Source organism: Ceratotherium simum, chromosome 17, assembly GCF_057802395.1.
Source record: "Ceratotherium simum simum isolate JZ-2026a chromosome 17, ASM5780239v1, whole genome shotgun sequence".
NCBI lineage: Eukaryota > Metazoa > Chordata > Mammalia > Perissodactyla > Rhinocerotidae > Ceratotherium > Ceratotherium simum.
Window position 1 is genome coordinate 47,508,579 of NC_141916.1, and position 18,962 is coordinate 47,527,540.

Consider the following 18,962-nt stretch of genomic DNA (forward strand, 5'->3'; position numbering starts at 1 on the left):
TTCAAGAAAGAAGAGTGTTTTAAGAATTGGGTGGTCAACAATGCCAAGTGCTACAGAGAAGTCAGAAAGAATGAAAGTAATAGTGTTTATTATGCAAAAGCTCAGGGAACAATGTTAAAAACAAATCATCCACAGACAAAGCATTATTGTTTTGGAGCCAGCCCCTGGCTTAGCGGTTAAATGCGCGCGCTCCGCTACTGGTGGCCTGGGTTCGGATCCCGGGAGTGCACCAACGCACCGCTTGTCTGGCCATGCTGAGGCGGCATCCCACATACAGCAACTGGAAGGATGGCCAACTATGACATACAGCTATCTACTGGGGCTATGGGGAGAAAAAGGGGGAAAAAAAAAAAGGAGGAGGATTGGCAATAGATGTTAGCTCATGGCCGGTCTTCCTCAGCAAAAAGAGGAGGATTGGCGTGGATGTTAGCTCAGGGCTGATCTTCCTCACAAAAAAAAAAGCATTATTGTTTTGATTTAGTTTTGTGATAACTAAAGTCTTATTCCTACTCACACCTATCTACCCACCCACAAGCCTCCAGCAGTTTTAGTCCACAACTATGATACTAAAATTGAATATACACCCTGAACAAGAAAAAAACTGACAGGCAGGGTCAGTAGTAGTTTCAATGGAATGACCCCAAGAAGTTTCATTTTCAGAGGTTTTTATACAAGATCTGGAAAGGCCTGTTGAACCAGTAATTCCTTTATTCATGTCTGTGTGGTCTCTGTCGATATCTTCTGTCCTAGCACATCAGCAGTTAGCGAAAAGTTCTTATTAATCATGTCCTGCCATTCTAGATGTTTTGTTCACAAGAATCTTGCCAGGTTTGGGGCCTCTGGGGCAGCATTACAAAATATCTGTTCAAAAGTTTTTACGATCCAAGCTGAAGTTTGATCATTTTCAAATCGCATCCACATTGTTTTTTGCAAATAATAGCCATTTGCAAAACTACATTTTAATTTCTTATTGATTAACCAACTGGCATAAGATTACCCCACCTAGTTTACCAGGTTGTCAATGCCATAAGATGTGGAACCCTGTCTGCATTGCTTACAAATGACAGTAGGTCGTTCAAGGTACTCAAATGTTTTCTGGATGAATGAATGAATCCATCAACTTGTTTTTATTGATGTTGTCACTATTGTGAGCTATTATTTTATATCAAGAATATATATTCAGAAGAGCTAAGAGCATAACTCTGGAGTCAGGCAGACAGGATTCAAATCGCTAGCTGTGCATCTCTCACTTCCTTACTTTCTTTATCTAGTAATATAGGGTAATTATAGTGTCCACCTCATAAGATTTCTGTAAGGTAAATGTGATAATACATGTCAAATTGTACTTAGAACAATACCTAGTAAGTTTTGAATAACTGTTAGCTGCTATTATGATTATCATTAAACATCCACACTTATTTTCTATATTTATTATCTAAATGTCATTTTTACTTAAGCACTGAGAAAAGCATTGTTCTTCAATGACATTTTGACAGGGCAGTTTTAATAACAAGGTTAGTTTTAATAAATGTCTGCATGTCAACCAGGGAGCCTGGAAAAAGAAATTTTTAGCCTAAAAGAAAAATGTGAGACATCACTGCCCCTCCCCAACTCCATCTACACAAAAAGCTTCTCCCAATTACAACTATTTTGGTAAATTTCACAACTGTATCCACACAAATGCTGAACGAGCCATGCTATGGCTGCTCCTGTGTGTTTGGGAGGCACTTGACTGTGGCTCATTACTAAACTTCTGGGGCAAATCAGGTCGAAGGCCTGCCTGCACTCCCACCCCTGGGGTTACACTGGAAATATAAAATGGGATTAAACATCATTCCCTCGGATGTAGCTCTGTATAGACAAGCTTTACCTGTGCAGGCAAGACACATTGGAAGGCCTTCTCTCCATAACCCAATGCTAATGACAATTAGGGTCAGTGGTGCTGAGGGTCTCTAATGTTCTTTCTTGGCCCCTAGAGGGGTCTTACTTCATCAGCAAGATTTCCCCTCTCCTAACAACTCTCTGGTTGCTAAGGAATTATTTCCAGATCTTAGGGCTCACTCTTTATCCTATTCCAGACCACAGCAGGGTTTACTTTCTCTCTTATGAGTTTGCCAGGAGCAAAAAGTCACATCCCAACCTCCTGTCAACTCAACAAGGAGAGATTTATGGCAATTAACTAAAAGAATACTTGTTATGACAGGAATACCATATGCTTCAGCAAAGATAGGATCCCAGCTTGTGGCTGGCCTTTGCAAACAGTCAGGGTCCTGCCAACACAGCCTTTTTTGGTTGCACAGTTATTAATAGTGTAACATCCGGACCCAGGGATATTTCCAAGGTGGAGACGCAAGGGCTGGCACTCGGATAGCGAGGTTACCTCCAGGGTAGTAGTTTTCAACTGACTGCAGCAACCACTACAGGCTCGTTGTTTGAATTGCTGGACCCTCTACCCAGCGTCCAACCTTTCAAACAGAATCCTAGGTATATTGGGAACAGCAAATTCTTCGTTAAAAGTACTACATTTCCCAGCCTGCCTTGCGTGGTCAAGATCAGTGACTTGCAAGGTGAAGTCCCCTGGAGATTTCTGGGAAAGTTTTGCCTTCCTAATATAGATGCTACCCGTTGCCCTCCCTCCCTCCCTCTCTCCAGCATTTAGCTTTTGTGAAGACTAATTTGGCTGATTCTAGGTTTCTTTTCAATTACTTCCCAGGTTGTAATAACGTCCAAAGGTTGTGAAACTGCTGGAAATCTGATTTCTAGATAATAAGAGAATTCCTGTATATGAGTTGATTACTTTTTAAAAATTGATGTAGACAGTTTGATGCTAAATATTCTAAGTGAAAATAATTCAACATCTGCCCTTTTCCAAAGTTACTAATTCATACCCAGGCAAACATGAGATTAGGTAATTAATTACAGAAAGATCAAAAAGTTTGAGGAATGGGCAATTTATTTCAATAAAAGGAAAGAATTAATTTTGCTACAGTGGGAAAACATGTGGAATTCAAAAATTACTGCATTTAACTGTATCCCCATTTATCTCTGCACAATGTCTTTATCTCAATGTCTCAATTCCCTCCACTTTCTTTTCCCAGCAGGGTATTGAATAAGAAATATATCAAGTTGACTGATTGTTTGACATGTCTAATCTAGACTGGCTTCTACACCACTCTTCTCTCTCTTTTTTCTCCCAGTAAATACTTTTGAATTTGACATTTACCATATTGGAAATGACAGGTGCCTGAGGGCAAAAGCATCAAAGTGAGTAGGATCAGAATGTTTGCTAAGGGTTATTTTTTTTCATAAAGCAGAATGTAGTTTTATTGAATCCTTGAAATGCAACACCAAATGAATTCTTTTATTGTGAAAGAAAACAATCCAAACGATCGTAAACCCCAGAAAATAACAGGAGTGCTTGAACCTTTAGTACAAACATATTTATTTTTCAAACTCGGACATTTTTCTGAAGTACACTTGTAATCTAAATACCCCTCTCCCTTCTTCCCTTTACAACATACCATTTCAATCTGTTTGTTTATAGAATGAAGGCCTTAAGGAAAAGCCTTATTCACATTCCCACAAAAGAAAGAAATAAATATTTGTCTCTAGGATCCATTTAACTGCACTCGACTAAATCCTGGTAGAGGCTCCAATCTTTATAACAGACACATAAAAGAATGAATGATCTGTCATTATCAACAAATTCCTATTAATACAGCTAAGTAGTTTATTACATTATTCAAATGCATTTATTGAGCTCCTATTATGTGCAAGGTATTGTTCCAAAGTAGACACTGTTCCTTAGATGTAAAGTGGGCCACTGAAATGACAACTTTGGGAGTTTAGGACTTTGAAATACTCAAAATACCCTAATGATAGGAAATGTTTGCTGCTGTTTCCAAAAGTGGCCAGTTTATTTCTAGGGAACAGCTCAGGCATTGGAAGGAAATAATTCAAATTTAAACATTAATAAAAGATGAGTTAGGGCGTGCTTGTACCTTTATGACATAACATAAATAACAATGTGAAGTACATTCTGGTGAACTAAAATGCTAGCCTCTGTTCAAGGTAGTCTAAGAAGTGACACCAGTTTAAAAAGAAACCAGTACCAATTTCAAAATAAACCAGGATACAGATTGATTGCAATTTATAGGAAAAATAAAAATATAGAAACATGAACTCGTCCCCGCAGCACTGAAATTATACTTCCTCAGACACACTGCCATCATTGGGAAGCACGGGGGTAGACTGGGTAAGTTTAAAGCCTGTTAAATAATTAAATAATACAGCCAAGTTTGTGTGTGTGTGGCCCCAAAGACTTTTCAACATACTTTTCAACATTACAATTGTAGGAATGGAAATTGAAGAAATTATAAGTATTTTCTCAGAGACAGATTTCTTACAGATCCCAAAATGAAAATGTGGCATATCACCACTGTAACACAAGCTGTTTTGTCTATCACCCATAAGACAGAACTTCACAGGACATCAGGCTTCCTAGCTCTAAGTGCTTCCTTCACATGCCTCTAATGGGGTTTTTTCCCCCTAAACTAAATAGGTTCTTTTTTCAGGTCAAGCCTTATCTGCTGGCAAAGTACCTTCAGGATAAATACGCTTGCGTCATTTCTACACCCCACGAGTCAAGCCTCCATTTATAGGCTTCAACTCAGCTCCTGGTCTCTCTATGCAGAACTTCCCACCTTTACCTAATGTGGTAAGGAGAGAGACTTATTCCAGGGGAATGATGCTATTTCCAGCTCATGCCCTACCTCAGAAAGTCAAACTCAACCTCATCTCCTGAAAAAAGCCTCAGTAATCTCCTGTTCAGAAACTTGCTATTCCTATTATTTTCTAAATGTGGTGATTAAATAAAATTAAATGAAAATAATAAACAGTAATTAAATAAAAAACAAAATAAATTAAAAAAACACATGGTCTGGCAGTTTTCAGAGAAGGTAATACAGGTCAATTTCAGGTTAAGTTCACATTCCTTTCTGTACCAGTTTCTACAATGAGTGGGCAACACTGCCCTCTACAGGGCTTACTATGTCACATCCTCTAGTTCACATGGTGGGAAATGCCCCAGGATGCATTGACCAATGCGCACACAAATTCTTCCTTTTACTTCTAGGATACAGTCTGTTCTTAACCTTCTGTGAATGACTCTGAAGACCATGGAGACTTCATGAAAGCTCATCAAAGGGATCAGAAACTAACATCTGTTGCAGTGGTTTTCAAACCTTAGTAGGCGTCAGAACCACCTGGAAGGCTTGTCTAAACGCAGGTTGCTGGGGCCTCCTCCAGAGTTTCTGATTCCATAAGTCAGGGGTTGAGTCCAAGAATTTGCCTTTCTAACAAGTTCCCAGGCGATGCTAATGTTGCCAGTGCAGGGGCCACTCTGTGAGCCAGACACTGTTCTAGGGACTTTATCTCATTTAATCCCTCAAGGTCACACGGTGGTGACAGTGCCTGTAATAAACCCAGGAGTGTCTAACTCAAAAGCTGTTGCTCTCCTCTCTACTCTGCGATGTTAGTAAATGGAGCTGTTAGTCAGTTCATCTTCCTTGGCCTCAGCTTCTTGCCGCAAGGGGGCGGGACTTGACCGTTTAGCTGCTTTCCCCTCTCAGAGGACCTGGAGGTCTGGATATGAAGCACCCAGGGAGGTCCACTCCATCGCCAGGCGGGATCTGAGTGGACAAGCTGAGAGGGCAGGGCACAGCATGTCAGCTGGAGGGGCCTCTCTTGGGTCCTGACCCCTCCTACATTGTTCAGAGGGGGCCTGTTTGCTCTGGATTCTGGAGTTCTTTTACTCAGAAACTCTGGAACAGAGGTTTTAAAGCTAGTGTCTCCTCTCACAGGCATTTTGAGGACCTCAGAGCCTAGTGGGGCTTGGAGAGGACCCAGAAGGTGGCCGTATCTGCACCCTCTCCAGCCTCCACTCAAACCACCGGCACAGGGGCAGGGACCCCACAACAAGTTTAAAACAGGAATGCCTAGTGGTATGAAGAGTGAATGGTTTTGATGAAGGAAACATAGTTTTAAGGTCACATATCCCACTAGGACCAGGCAAGCAAAAAGTCCCTAGCACTCAACCCCAGGCAGGATGTCACAGTGATGGGGAATGAAGGGCTGGGAGGACCCCCGCACCAAGAATAGTTTTTCTCATCCTTTGCACTCAGCTCCTAACCCAACTTGGAGTTTTCCTGAAGGAGCTACAAATTTGGAGCATCCCATGGGGATGTTTCTGACCTCGGTCATTAGAGGGAAAGGATGTTCTCAGAAAAACAACCCTGAGGGCTGGTCGGCAGAGATCTTGAGGTCGTGGCCACGGCTGCTCTTCGTGCAGAGCTGGACTCTGGATTCCAGCTGCTCACTGAGTTCGTCCAGAGCCCCGGTGCAGGACTCCAGGCTCTCCGCCAGTTTCTGAATCTTGGCCTTCAGCACGGCCTGGCTAACCTTGGTGGCCCCCTCGGCCCGCCTGGGGATGAGGAAGCCACGTGAGCCGAAGAAGACTATGAAGTAGACGGAGTTGTACAGGGCGATGGAGGCGTTCCTCCCGCACTGCAGCAGCTGGCGGTCCCCGCGGCCCTGCCAGCGGCAGAAAAACTCGAGGCAGCTCAGCATCTCGCGCATCTGGTCCTGGCAGGTGGCCGCGATCTCCTGCACCCTCCGCAGCTCCCGGGAGTTGCAGAAGATCAGGGAGAGGTCGGACGTGATGGTGACGGCCCCTCCGGCGGTGGCCACTCCCAGTCCCACGGCCGAAGCCAGAAGCGAGACCCCCAGGGTGACGGGGCTGAGCGAGAGCCCCACGATGGCGGCGACGGCGCCTGCAGCGCTCAGCGAGCTGCCAGCCACGTTGGCCGCCAGAGAGCGCCGGCGGAGGCGCTCGAGGCGCCGGGCCACCTCGCGCAGGCGCAGCACCTGGCCGTGCAGCTGGCCGCGGCGGTCCAGCAGCAGCCCCTGGAAGCGGCGCAGCGCGTCGGCGCCCTGCAGCTCCCAAGCCGCCGGCCTCTCCATGCCCTGCGGGGACACACACACGCAGTTAGCCCGGAGTCTCCGTGCCCGCCGGCTGCTCCCGCTTGCGGTTCCCTTGCGCAAAAGCTAAACACAACAGCTATTGCCATGCAAGGGGAAACGGGTCATTTTCCAGTGAGTCATGTGTCAAGTTCTCAAAGACCAGTGCTGTAATCTGGGACAAGTCACACAAGTTCTCAGGACCTTAAATCCTGATATACAGATAGGAATAATGCTGTCGTCCGCTTTTCTCCCAGGGAACGCTAAGGATGGACTTTCTTAACTGTTAAATAAGATGTAAACTCAGTGACGAGGCAGTGATGGTATTAGAAGTCTATTGCAATACTGAGGTTTCTGCTCTGTTTGAAAGCTAACAAGTAGTATCTTTACAAGTGGTACTATACAAATGATAGGTTTACCAGTTTACAATGCCCTTTCCTTCCATGAAGACTTGGATCCTAAGAGTTTTGCAGTACAGTTTTTTTCTCTCTAATGAGTGAAAAAGACAAGTCACCAAAAACTCAAAAATCATACTATCAAATGTAAGAAGCTAATCTTTCCAAGTTAGATGCTTGCCTGAAGCCACTCTTCTGTCTGTTATCCTTCCAGGCTCTTATCTTAGAATCAAGCCTAAGATGTGGTTTGGGCTATTTATTCTAACTAGAGCTCATCAGGTCTTCAGAAATCTCATTCTTTGATGGGTGCTTAATTAAAACTAAATTAACATTAAATTAATACCAGTATTATGAAGACTTCCTTAAAAAAACTAAGTAACGGTTAAATAAAATCAAGTGGCCAAAATTTTTAACAACTCACTGAGAGCTACCTTGTTCCAGGCTGAATTGAAGCCAGTTGAGGGTGACAGAGAGAACTGTACATCATGGGCAAAAGCACATCCTTCCTAGTTGCCAGAGATTCCCACCTTCATATCCACTGGACTCCTCATTATTAGGAACTTCTTAAAAGTGGCAAATAAGCCATAGAAATAGAGCATATCAATACTGCAAGATATCAGGGCAGAAATCATTATTCTCATCTGAAAGATGAGGAAATAGAAACACAGATGTGTGCTAGATGCAGCTGATTCTTCAAAGAGCCGAGTCTAGAGTCTTGGCCTCCTGATGCCTAGGTCTTAATTTGACTCACATGCTCCCATAATTCCACCCATCAGGGATAAATTTCCAGGTAAAGACACCTCTTAGCAAAATGAGACAAAGTCACTCAAAATACATAATGGACCAAGGATATAACCCCATTACAAGTCCAATGGCTATTTTTCAGACAGCATTCCTCCAGGCTCCCCACTTACCATTCACTTCTGGCTATCCCCAGGAAAGAAAAGTCTGAGGCTGTTTCTGGATGAGCACGCTTTATAGTTCCAGAGAACCAATGACTGCCCTGGGAAAGCCTTGTCTTATTCTGAGAATTTGCCATTTCCTGTCCTGGTCCCTGCTGCCTTCATCCCGAAGGATGTGACTTGGTGGAAAATGACCTGCCAGCCGCACAGCACATCCCGTATTTAGGAAATGAACATTGTGTGTTCGCTTTCCCCCAAACACAGGAAAAGAACCACAGGCTCTTCCCCAACTTGAAACAAGTGTTGTCATTCTCCCAGGGGGCATACCCTGCCTTTCCTCTCCTGAGAATAGCTAATGACGTTATCTGGGAGGACAACGAACCCACCCCAGGCTGACCAATTATAGTGTTTCTTGAGAGGCCACCGTTACAAAATTACTTTTTAAAAAGAAATAAGAGGGAGGGAACCCTCTTCTGTCTGATATAGCCACTCATAGTCCACTCCTGTATTTTACAAAGCATTGTGCATCTGTGAGTGGTTGAAACATGTGATCCACTCAGTGTGCAGCCTTAAAAATGCAAGGCCACACCCACAGGAAGTGCTGCGTGCAGTTTGGGGCATCTCCAGCTGTGGAGATATTGAAGGTCTCAGAAAGGGCACACTGCAGGCCAAATGCGTCAGAAAAATCAGTGGGGTCAGGCTGCATAAGGAGCTAATTATACACTTTCAACAGCAGCTGGGATTTGGCTTCCTGGGTTTTCATTTGAAGCAGCAGTTGTAGCACATGCAATAATTAAATGAATGGATTCTATCCCCAGGTTCGTGAAGCATGGCCTGAAGGGCAATTATCTGAATAATTCAGGAGGGAAAAACGTGTATAGCATCTTAGATGTTATCTGGGGCATTCAGATAGGTGGTTGGAGCTCAGCCTGGAAGCCTCCTACCAGAGGGCCCCAAATGCATCATCCTTCTTGGAACACTCTCACCTTCAGATAAAGAAGGCCAAACTGGATTTCCACTTAAATGATTATTGTCTCAACTGTCTGGAACTGTCTGGTTCATCTGGAAAGTCTTTTTTTTTCTGGGACACAATTAAATTCCCCATCTTTATAACTAAACTTTGTGTTTATCAACACAATGCCATTTGCTACTACTCACAGCCATGGTCCTTTTGAACCTGATTTTTCTGAATTTGGTCCATGTCCAAATATTCTGGTTACAGTTCCTCAAAGGATAAATATAACCTTAGTCAAGATGCCTTCAGTATCTACCTGCACTTTTGAAGTAAGAAGGGGAAAAATATCTTCCTCTGTCCCCAGAGACAGAGTCACTCCACATGGGATGTGCGCCAGAGTGAACTGAGGGGTGGGGGTGGGCAAGGAGGAACCGTACCCTGATTCTTCAGTTCTCAAATACTCCTCCAACTTCCCTGGACATTTTCTTGTGTATCTTGGGTTTAAATGAACACAATTAAATCTTTGTTTCATGGATGAGGAATTTTGCTGGGATACAGGGAGGCTCATCATCTTCTGAGCATCAGTAATCACAGCACAGAACTCAGATGAAGAAATAGAAGGTATAGGAGAATGGACAACATGTGGACTGAACTCAGCCCACATCTTGGAATTTGTTTTTCTCTGCGTTGTAAACCCATTTTCTTCATATTTGTGTCTTTATGGAGTAAAAAGAATCCAGTCATTTGATAGTTTGGACTAGGTGAAGTTTTACTGCCTGTAAAAACCTGGTGCTTCACATTATTTGTAAGAACGGACATGTGAACCTAACACTTTTGTCTCAGCATTTATTTACTGTCGTATATTTAAGCACAATAAGAAATTTGAGGAATAAATGAAGGTATTTTGATCAAAAGTTTTATGTGGGCAGTTCCCCCACAAAATCCATGGACTACATCCTCAAATTTCTATTCTAAATTGTTTTGGGGGCACTTGTAACACATCACCCCAGAGAGACTACATTGAAAATGGTGGTCGACCCTCAGATTAGCCTTCTGTTAAACCCGTGATGCAGCTAAATCAATCAACAGTACTAGCTTAAAGTCTGAGTCCTGGAACCATAAGGAAATACAGTGCAGGAAAGAAGAGAGAAAGAGAGCTTTTTAAGCCTAGGAATCTCCAGACTCCAGCCCTGGAGGGTCTAAATCAGGAGGTCTGGAGTGGGGTCTGGGGAAATGTAGGTGATTCTGACCTGCAGCCAGGGTTGTGAACCACTGCTCTAGAAGCTGTGAATTTTCTGACCACTAGTTACGCAGCAGCAGAAACAGTAGGGCTAGTAGACAGCAGCCTGTTAGTTAGTTTTGGGCCCTTAGTTAAAACTAACACATTTTAAAGATAAAGTGACAATTATGATCAGAGCCTCCCAGAGAGGCCTGGGCCACCTCCATTTTTTGAGGGTCTCAGTGAATCAAGAAAACGATGTGCCAGCCCAGTGGCGTAGTGGTAAAGTTCACAAACTCCACTTCATCGGCCCAGGGTTCACCGGTTTGGATCCTGGGCACGGACCTATGCACCACTCATCAAGCCATGCTGAGGCAGCATTCCACATAGAGCAACTAGAAGGATGTACAACTATGAAATACAACTATCTACTGGGGCTTTGGGGAGAAAAAAGGAAAAAAGGAGGAAGATTTGCAACAGATGTTAGCTCGGGGCAATCTCCCTCAAAAAAAAAAGAAGAAATTCTAAAACAAGGTATAAAAAATTGTGATTTATTTCTTTTAATTACAACGTAATATATCTTGCAACTTCAATATTTTGCTCTTCACAAGATAATCACAGGATTTATAAGATATTAATTCACAGTGCACTACAGCGGTAACATGACTCAAGTTTAGAGTTATATGATGATGACTTTTTCCTTTTAATCTTTATCATTATATCTCAATGACTATACATAAAACCCGTTTTGGAAACAACATCAAATGTATAAAATTGAGACAATTTGTGAATGTGAGGTTTAGGCCACAGATCTTTCAGACTTTCCTTTGTAATAGGTCCTAAAATTTACAGCCACCCAAATAAATAAAAGTAAGTTAAAATAATAACACATATCTAGCTGAAGATTTTTGCCTATGCTTTTTGTAAATTTCCTGAGAATGTAATTGCTCTAGCACATAGTTAAGCTGTCTCAAAATTCCTTGGTGAATTAAAGAAAAATATTCTGTTCTCTTGAAAAAATGTCATTTTTTCATAATAATTTGATGAGAATTTAGCATTAAATTATCTCTTGGAATATACAACCTGCAGGTAATTTAGAGCCCTTATTCTGCAGAGGAATTTCAGGATATCTATGTTGCATGATAGCTCAACTATTATTGTCATAAACTCAGGGAACTGCAGAGGAAAACAAAGACCCAGTGAACACTAAATTCCAGCCATTTTCATTTCTCAAAATTGTCCTGTGATCTTTATTAATGTACACACACATCTAACCACTGGTTTTTAAACACCGGTTTGTGTTCTTTTTTCCACTTAACGTTCCTGCAGATACACACTTCTCTATGTTGACATAGTCTTCATCTCTGTCATTTTTAATAGCAATGTAATAATCCTATTGTTTGCTTAGTCATTTCCCTATTAGACACTTGGATTTCTTCCAGTTTTTTTCACTATTATAACCAGAGTTGCCGGGAACATCTGTGTACATTTCACCCCTTTGGATTATTTCTTTGGGGAGTATCCACAAGTGGAAAAATACCAAGTGAAGGAGAATGAACATTTTCACAGTTTTTGTTACATGTTGCTATATTGTTTTCCAGAAGAACCACTTTATAATGCTGTTAGCTTTGTAGGAATCCCAGCTACAGGCTTTGAGAGCTCAGTTTTCTTTTATTAATGGTTAATTTGTTTAGTTTATGTCAGCTCCACGAACATGTATTGAATGTCTACTGTGTGCCAGACATCATGCTAGATTCTGAGATAAAAAGCTGATAAAATACCATCCCTGTCCTCCAGGAAATTGCAATCTATCGGAGAGAAAGAGACAAAACAAATCATTTCAGTTCAGTGTGGAAAGTGCCAGAGTGTACACACTAAGGAAGCACAGGGAGAGTGCATGCCTAGGAAGTACCAGGGAGACTTTCTGGAACACTGATATTGAGCTGAACCTTGAGAGGTGCCCAGAAGCTATCTGGACAAATTTAGGAGGGAGAGGAGGGCAGGCTAAGGGAACAGAATGAACAAAGGCATGGAGGAGTGCTCAGGAGGCTTCAGCCAGTTTTATATTGCTGAGCATAAAGTGGGAAGCTGGGAATGTCCACAGATGAGGCTGAAAGAGTATGTGGGAGGCAAGTCATGATGGCTCTCAAATGCCGTGTAGGGGAGAGGGAGCCATTGAAGGTTTTTAATCTGTGGACTCACAGGGTTAGATTTGACATCACTGACAGTTGTGTGAAGGATAGTTTTCAGAGGTAAACAGCTAAAAGCCAGAGGATGAGTTAGAAGGTTATTAAAGTAGATGAATGAGATTATCATGGATTTGGACAGTGTTGGTAGAATGGAATGGAGTGGATAAAGTGAATATATATTTTGGAAGCAAAATCATTTTAAGCAAATCATACTAAAAGCTTCTGCTCAGACATGGTACCGATCATATCCACTTACATTCTATTGGTCAATCAAATCACCTGGCCAAGCCAACATTAGTGGGTTAGAGAAGTATACTCCTCCCATGGGGGAGGCAAGAGGAAGAAATGCAAACCATCAGACCATCTGCCAGAGTGCTTTCCTTGTAGAGGAGATATTCCAAGATGAACTGTGACACCACCAACCGTCTCATATACTCTTTTCCTCTTCAGTTATTTCTTTGGAATTGCAGTCCCCATGTGGATAGAGAAAGAATCTCACTCTGGCTGGTATAAGCAAACTACTGCTATGAGTCTGGGGAAACATGCTTGAGAGTGGGAAAGGACCAAGGAGCTCTGGAGAACCAAGAAGCAAGAAGGATAGCAGCTGTTTTGGACTTGGAATAGCCTGCTTGGATGCCGCTGACCAGCCACTGTTCTTCTCGTCCTTGTATCAGCTTAAGAATGAAAGTTCTAGGAGTGACCACTGGGTTGGCTGAGCTGAGGTCAAATGCCCATCCACTGGCTGTACTGCATAGGGAGAGGAAGGGGGAATCACCTTCAGCTTCCAAATGGAAGATGCAGAACTTTACCCTCCCACCAACACTACTTATCGTCAGGGAGAAGAAATTTCACCCTAGGAAATTATGGTGGGGGTGGTGTTATTAGGGAGAGGGAAACTGATGCTTAGGAGAAACGAAAGAAAAAGAAAATATTCACAATAAACTTTTTCATCTAATTTGATCCACCTGGAGTTTATTATAGTGCACGATGGGAGTTAAGCTAATTCTTCTCCAGATCACTTTATAAAATAGTAATATGCTTTTCTATAGATGTTTTCCTGTCTTTGTCTTATACTGATTTGTTACCATTGTTTACATCTACGTCTAGAAATGCTACTCTGTTTGACTGATCAACTTACCTGTTTTTAATTCAATATAACATAATTTTGAAAATCACTGCTTCATAATAGGATTTTTATTTTTAAAGAGAGAATCTATCATCATGCCTTTTTCTGGGAAAAAAATGTAATCTCCCTTGCTTATTCTTCTGGACAAATCTGACACGGAGAGCTCTTCAGTTGTCCCAGGCTCCCTAATGTGATCAACTGAAGCCAGTTTAATTTTGTTCCACTTCCTCCTCCACAGGTGTGCACACCTGCACAGAACACCTGGGATGATGTGAGTGAACACACATTACATCATTAATCTAGAAGCGTTTGCCCCGTGGGCCCTATGGCAGCTTAATTGCTTTACCACATGCCTTTTCCTCTGGTGCCAGAGAGACTACAGCTGAGTTCACACCCTCCAATAGCCATAAAGATTCTCTTATCTCCCAGGCCAGCGGGGAAACAATTACCTTTGTCTCTCTCTTTCCCAGGCTTAGTCATTAGCTCCCAAGTTCTCAGACATACACAACAATCATTGCAACCCAGATTATAACACCTGCTCGCTTTGTACGTACAGAGGCATAATAAATGTTAAGTTCTCCCTCAACTTTTAGACTGCTTGAATAGTTTCACTTTTAGCATGTCTCTTATAGTCAAGAAAATGTTGGATATCTGTTTTCTTTTTTAACTTTACTTAAAGGCTTTTTTTTTTTTTTTGGTAGAAGAATTCAGTCATTTCACATAAAACATCAGTGAAGCAAGGGTGTATCTTCCAGCACCCCGAAAGTTGATTGTTATTGCTCTAGTTATTTGCTTTTTTAAAAAATAAATGGTTTCTATAGTGAGTTTTCAACTCTATTTGCTTTTGAATTAGGTGAAAAAATAACCTTTTGTAATCCACTTTTTTCCCTAAACATTTAGCACTTTAAAAATCATTTCTGCCTTTACTATCTATGCTAAGAAAAAGTTTAAACTACCTTTGAAAAAGAGGGAAAGCAGATTTTATAAGGTAGACCTCTGCACGTAGAGTGAAAACATAGGGCTTGAGTCCTGAGTCCGCGGTTCCCGTGTGACTTTGAGCAAATCACTTAACCTCTCTCTTCCTAAATTCCCTTTACAGGGTTTCTTGATTAAATTAGAAAATGACTGTGGAATTCTTTTGAGATATATAACATGTGGTACAAATATAAGTTATTAGTACCTTTTTTCAAGCCAGTGGCTATCTGTGATTTTTGATTATCTGTAACCTTTTAAATAGTTCAACATTTAATACTTTATTATTCTAATACTATATTATTTGATTTACCAACTGATTTTATTTTATATTAATATTTTACCATTGCATTTCTATGGCTCCCTCAGAAACATCTTTTTTATTTTTCAGCTATGTAGCAATTCAAAAGTGATTTTTAACTTATATCAATTTATAATGTTCTCTGCCCTTTTTGCAACTGTAGTAGGTAGCTTGGGAACATATGCCTTACCCTTGATCTAATACTATCTCTTTATATCCTTCCAGAGGACTCCAGGATCTGTGTTGGTACCACATTGCATGATCCTGCTCCACTGACTTGAGCCAATTGGACCAGAGGTGGACATCTGAACCAAACTTGGCCAATCAGATTCTTTCTCCTGGGATTTTGGAATTCGGACCTAGACAGAGTTGAGTTAGTCTTCTCAGTGGCTGGAACTAAAATATGGAACTCAGAATCTGTGGGGCAGCTACCTTTTGCCCATTATGTGCCCCAAGAGCAGAGAAAGTTTGTTTGCTGAGAAAATAAAGAGAGGAGGACCTGAGAGGCAAACAGAAAGAGAGTCTTAATTTTTATTTCTTGCCATCCTTCCGTTCCATGAGCCATCTGTACATCCTTATTTAATTCCCCTTTTATTCCTTGAGTGATCTTGATTTGATTTCTGATCTTTGCAAGAGAGAACCTTAACCCACACTGCAACATATAAGATCTACTCTTTGACTTGAACATTAAAAGAATTAACATAGATTTTGGGGGGCCGACCTGTGGCAGAGCGGTTAAGTGCACGTACTCCGCTGCTGGCGGCCCCAGTACGGATCCCGGGCGCGCACCGACGCACCGCTAGTCAAGCCATGCTGTGGTGGCATCCCATATAAAGTGGAGGAAGATGGGCACGGATGTTAGCCCAGGGCCAGTCTTCCTCAGCAAAAAGAGGAGGATTGGCATGGATGTTAGCTCAGGGCTGATCTTCCTCACACAAAAAAAGATAGATTTTGGGGTGTGTTTCTCTATGCAGTGCCCGTAAGTGAATTAACTGTTTAATAACCATTTAGGGGTTTCTCCTACCTTTGTCTTCACCTTAGGGGAACAGTGCTTTCTTTTCATGAAAAATATAGTTTATTTTTCTAACCACAAAAGAAATACTTCTTGTAACACATTTATATAATAAAAAATGTAGAAGGTTAGAAATGAAAGTTTTCCCTCTCCATCAGTTTTCACCCTCTAGAAGTAATACTAACATTTATAGTGTGATATGTGTTCTTACATAATATTTATGATTATACAAATATGTGGTTGTGGTTTTCACAAAAATAGCATATTGTTGTATATATTGCTTTTTTTTTCCACTTAAAAAATATAGCATAGGGGCCAGACCGGTGGCGCAAGCAGTTAAGTGCGCGCGCTCTGCTGTGGCGGCCTGGGGTTCACCGGTTCGGATCCCGGGTGCACACCGACACACTGCTTGGCAAGCCATGCTGTGGTGGCATCCCATATAAAGTGGAGGAAGATGGGCACGGATGTTAGCCCAGGGCCAGTCGTCCTCAGCAGAAAAAGAGGATTGGCAGATGTTAGCACAGGGCTGATCTCCTCACACACACACACACAAAATATATATATATAGCATAAACATTGTGCTAGTCATTCCCTATCCCCATAGATCATTTTTTGCCCTTTCTCTCTGGCTGGCTCTGTGCCCCAGCAGGCTGACCCCTATGGACTGCCTCACTCAGGCTCCCTTGCCAGGAGCTTCTGACTGGATTCAGCCAATGGGAGGCACTAGCAAGAGATCAGAGCGTCAGAGGAAAGAAGTCAGAGTATTCCTCCTCTGCTTTCCCCAGTTCAGCTCTGTCCTTTGCAGTAGCTGTATCCCTACTTGGCTATGGTTCCTCTGGGTGGCCCTGCCTCTATGGTTCCAAGTTTCACTGGGTTCCTATTATCTATTCCCTCTCCCTTGTACTGTAAGCCCTGGGAACGGTAACAGCTTTCCCCTCTTGCTAGTCTCTAGGTGTTGCTCCTTCCCTTCTTTGTTGGCTTAACACTGCCCAACCTCTGCAAGTAAACCTTCCCTTAAAATCTCTTCAGCTGAGAGCCAGCCCTGATGGCCTAGCAGTCAAAGTTCAGCACGCTCACTTCAGTGGCCCAGGTTCAGTTCCCAGGCACGGAAAAACACCACTCGTCTGTCAGTAGCCATGCTCTGGCGGTGGCTCACATAGAAGAACTACAAGAACTTACAACTGTACACAACTATGTACTGGGGCTTTTGAGGGGGGAGAAAAAAGGAGGAAGAGTGGCAACAGATGTTAGCGAAGGACCAATCTTCCCCTGCAAAAAAAAAAAAATCTCTTCATCTGAACCATGCGGGTTGAGTTCTGTTCCCTGCCAGGACCTTCTCTTATACAGATATTTTTCCAAGGTGATACACGTAGCTGTCACTCATCGTATGGACAGGGCATGATTTATTTACCCATTCCTCTATTGATGGACATTTGCTATATTTTCAATTGAATCATTTACAACAAACAATGGTGCAGTGAACATCCTTGTGCGTGTGGGTATGTGTATGTGTACATATACTCTGAGTATTTCTGTAGAAGAGATTCCTAAAATTGGAATTGCTGGAACAAAGGGCATACATATTTTTAATTTGATAAATATTTTTTCTCCCTCCTGGGAAGAGAGTCAACAATTTCCTCTCCCTGGAACATTCTTATAACTAATAAGCAACAAACAAGCTATAGCTACGATAAATGAAAAAGTAAGACTCTAGTAAAACATGCATGTTTAGACCATTAATCCAAAAGAAATCATGGATATTTCTAAACCTAAAAATAAAGTAAGTCTTTATAAAGGAGTTCCTGAATCCTACAGCTATTCAGACAATGTAATCCTTCAATCAGCTTTATTTCAAGGCAAGAGAACAATTTCTGACTGTTTGAATTAATCTGTCCAGAAAAAGTTCCAGTAGTCCCTAAGTGTATTAGGTTAAGCACATGATTAAGAATAAAATCCAAAGAACATTCTGATGGTGAGTTTCAGAGTACATTCACGTAATATTCAACTTCTATTTGGGGACCAGATACCAAGATGTTTGCTATCATCTTCTTGGTTTAAATTTACAAGGTTTAATATCTCAAAAGCAGAGACAGGTTCAAGGAGGCAAGACAGAGGTGTTCATTGAGCATGGTATGCAATAAGTTAAAAATAATTTAAATTTCCGTCCGTAAGGAAATGGTTAGTTAAACTTGGGTACATCCATACTATGGGATACTACGCTGCAGTTTTAAAATGCTCTTCCTTTATTATGAGTAAAGTTGAGCACCTTTCATATGTTTAGGGTGGGTGTTTTTCCCCCTCTTTGTACAGCCTCCTATGCGGATTATCTGCTCATATTCTTTGCCCATATTTTTATTGGGTTGCTTTCTTTTCTTATCCACATATAGAAGGTTTACTATGATATGGATACTAATTCTAGTTATGTATGTAGCAAATATTTACTTCCATTCCTTTGCTTGTCTTTTAATTTTACTTGTAGTGTTTTATAGTCCTGACATCATGTAACCAAATTATCAGTCTATCAATTTGGCTTTTTGCCTTTCTGTATCTTCTAACAATAAAAGTGGACACTTCAAGGTTTCTAATACCACTTCAATTAATATTTGTGAATGGTAAGAAGTAGAAATTTAATGCCTCCTTCCAAAGGAAAGGCCAATTACCCCAACATCTTTCCCAGAAGCCCCCGTCAATGTCCTCTCATCTTTCATGGACTCTGGGATGCCCATCTCTAAATTAGTCACTGTGGACTGGGTGACCGGGATATTCCGATTGGCTTAAGTCAGTCATGGTAGCAACTGAAGCTGAAGATGGGGTCAGTCTCTTTCAACCCACTTCAATAAGGCTGAATGAACGAGGAGTGATGTCCACAATAAA

At 41.8% G+C, this 18,962-nt stretch overlaps 1 protein-coding gene across 1 annotated transcript; it reads right to left on the reverse strand.

The window, feature by feature from the left end:
- Window positions 1–3,458: 3,458 nt before the first annotated feature.
- Window positions 3,459–7,023, reverse strand: APOLD1 (apolipoprotein L domain containing 1). Its single transcript, XM_004435386.3, has one exon. The coding sequence runs from the start codon at window positions 7,018–7,020 to the stop codon at window positions 6,280–6,282; it is 741 nt and encodes a 246-aa protein (XP_004435443.2). The 5' UTR covers window positions 7,021–7,023; the 3' UTR covers window positions 3,459–6,279.
- Between the last annotated feature and the right edge of the window lie 11,939 nt (window positions 7,024–18,962).

Bases quoted from the DNA above. Each gene is read 5' to 3' on its own strand.
- APOLD1 (XM_004435386.3), bottom strand. From the start codon at position 7,020: ATGGAGAGGCCGGCGGCTTGGGAGCTGCAGGGCGCCGACGCGCTGCGC.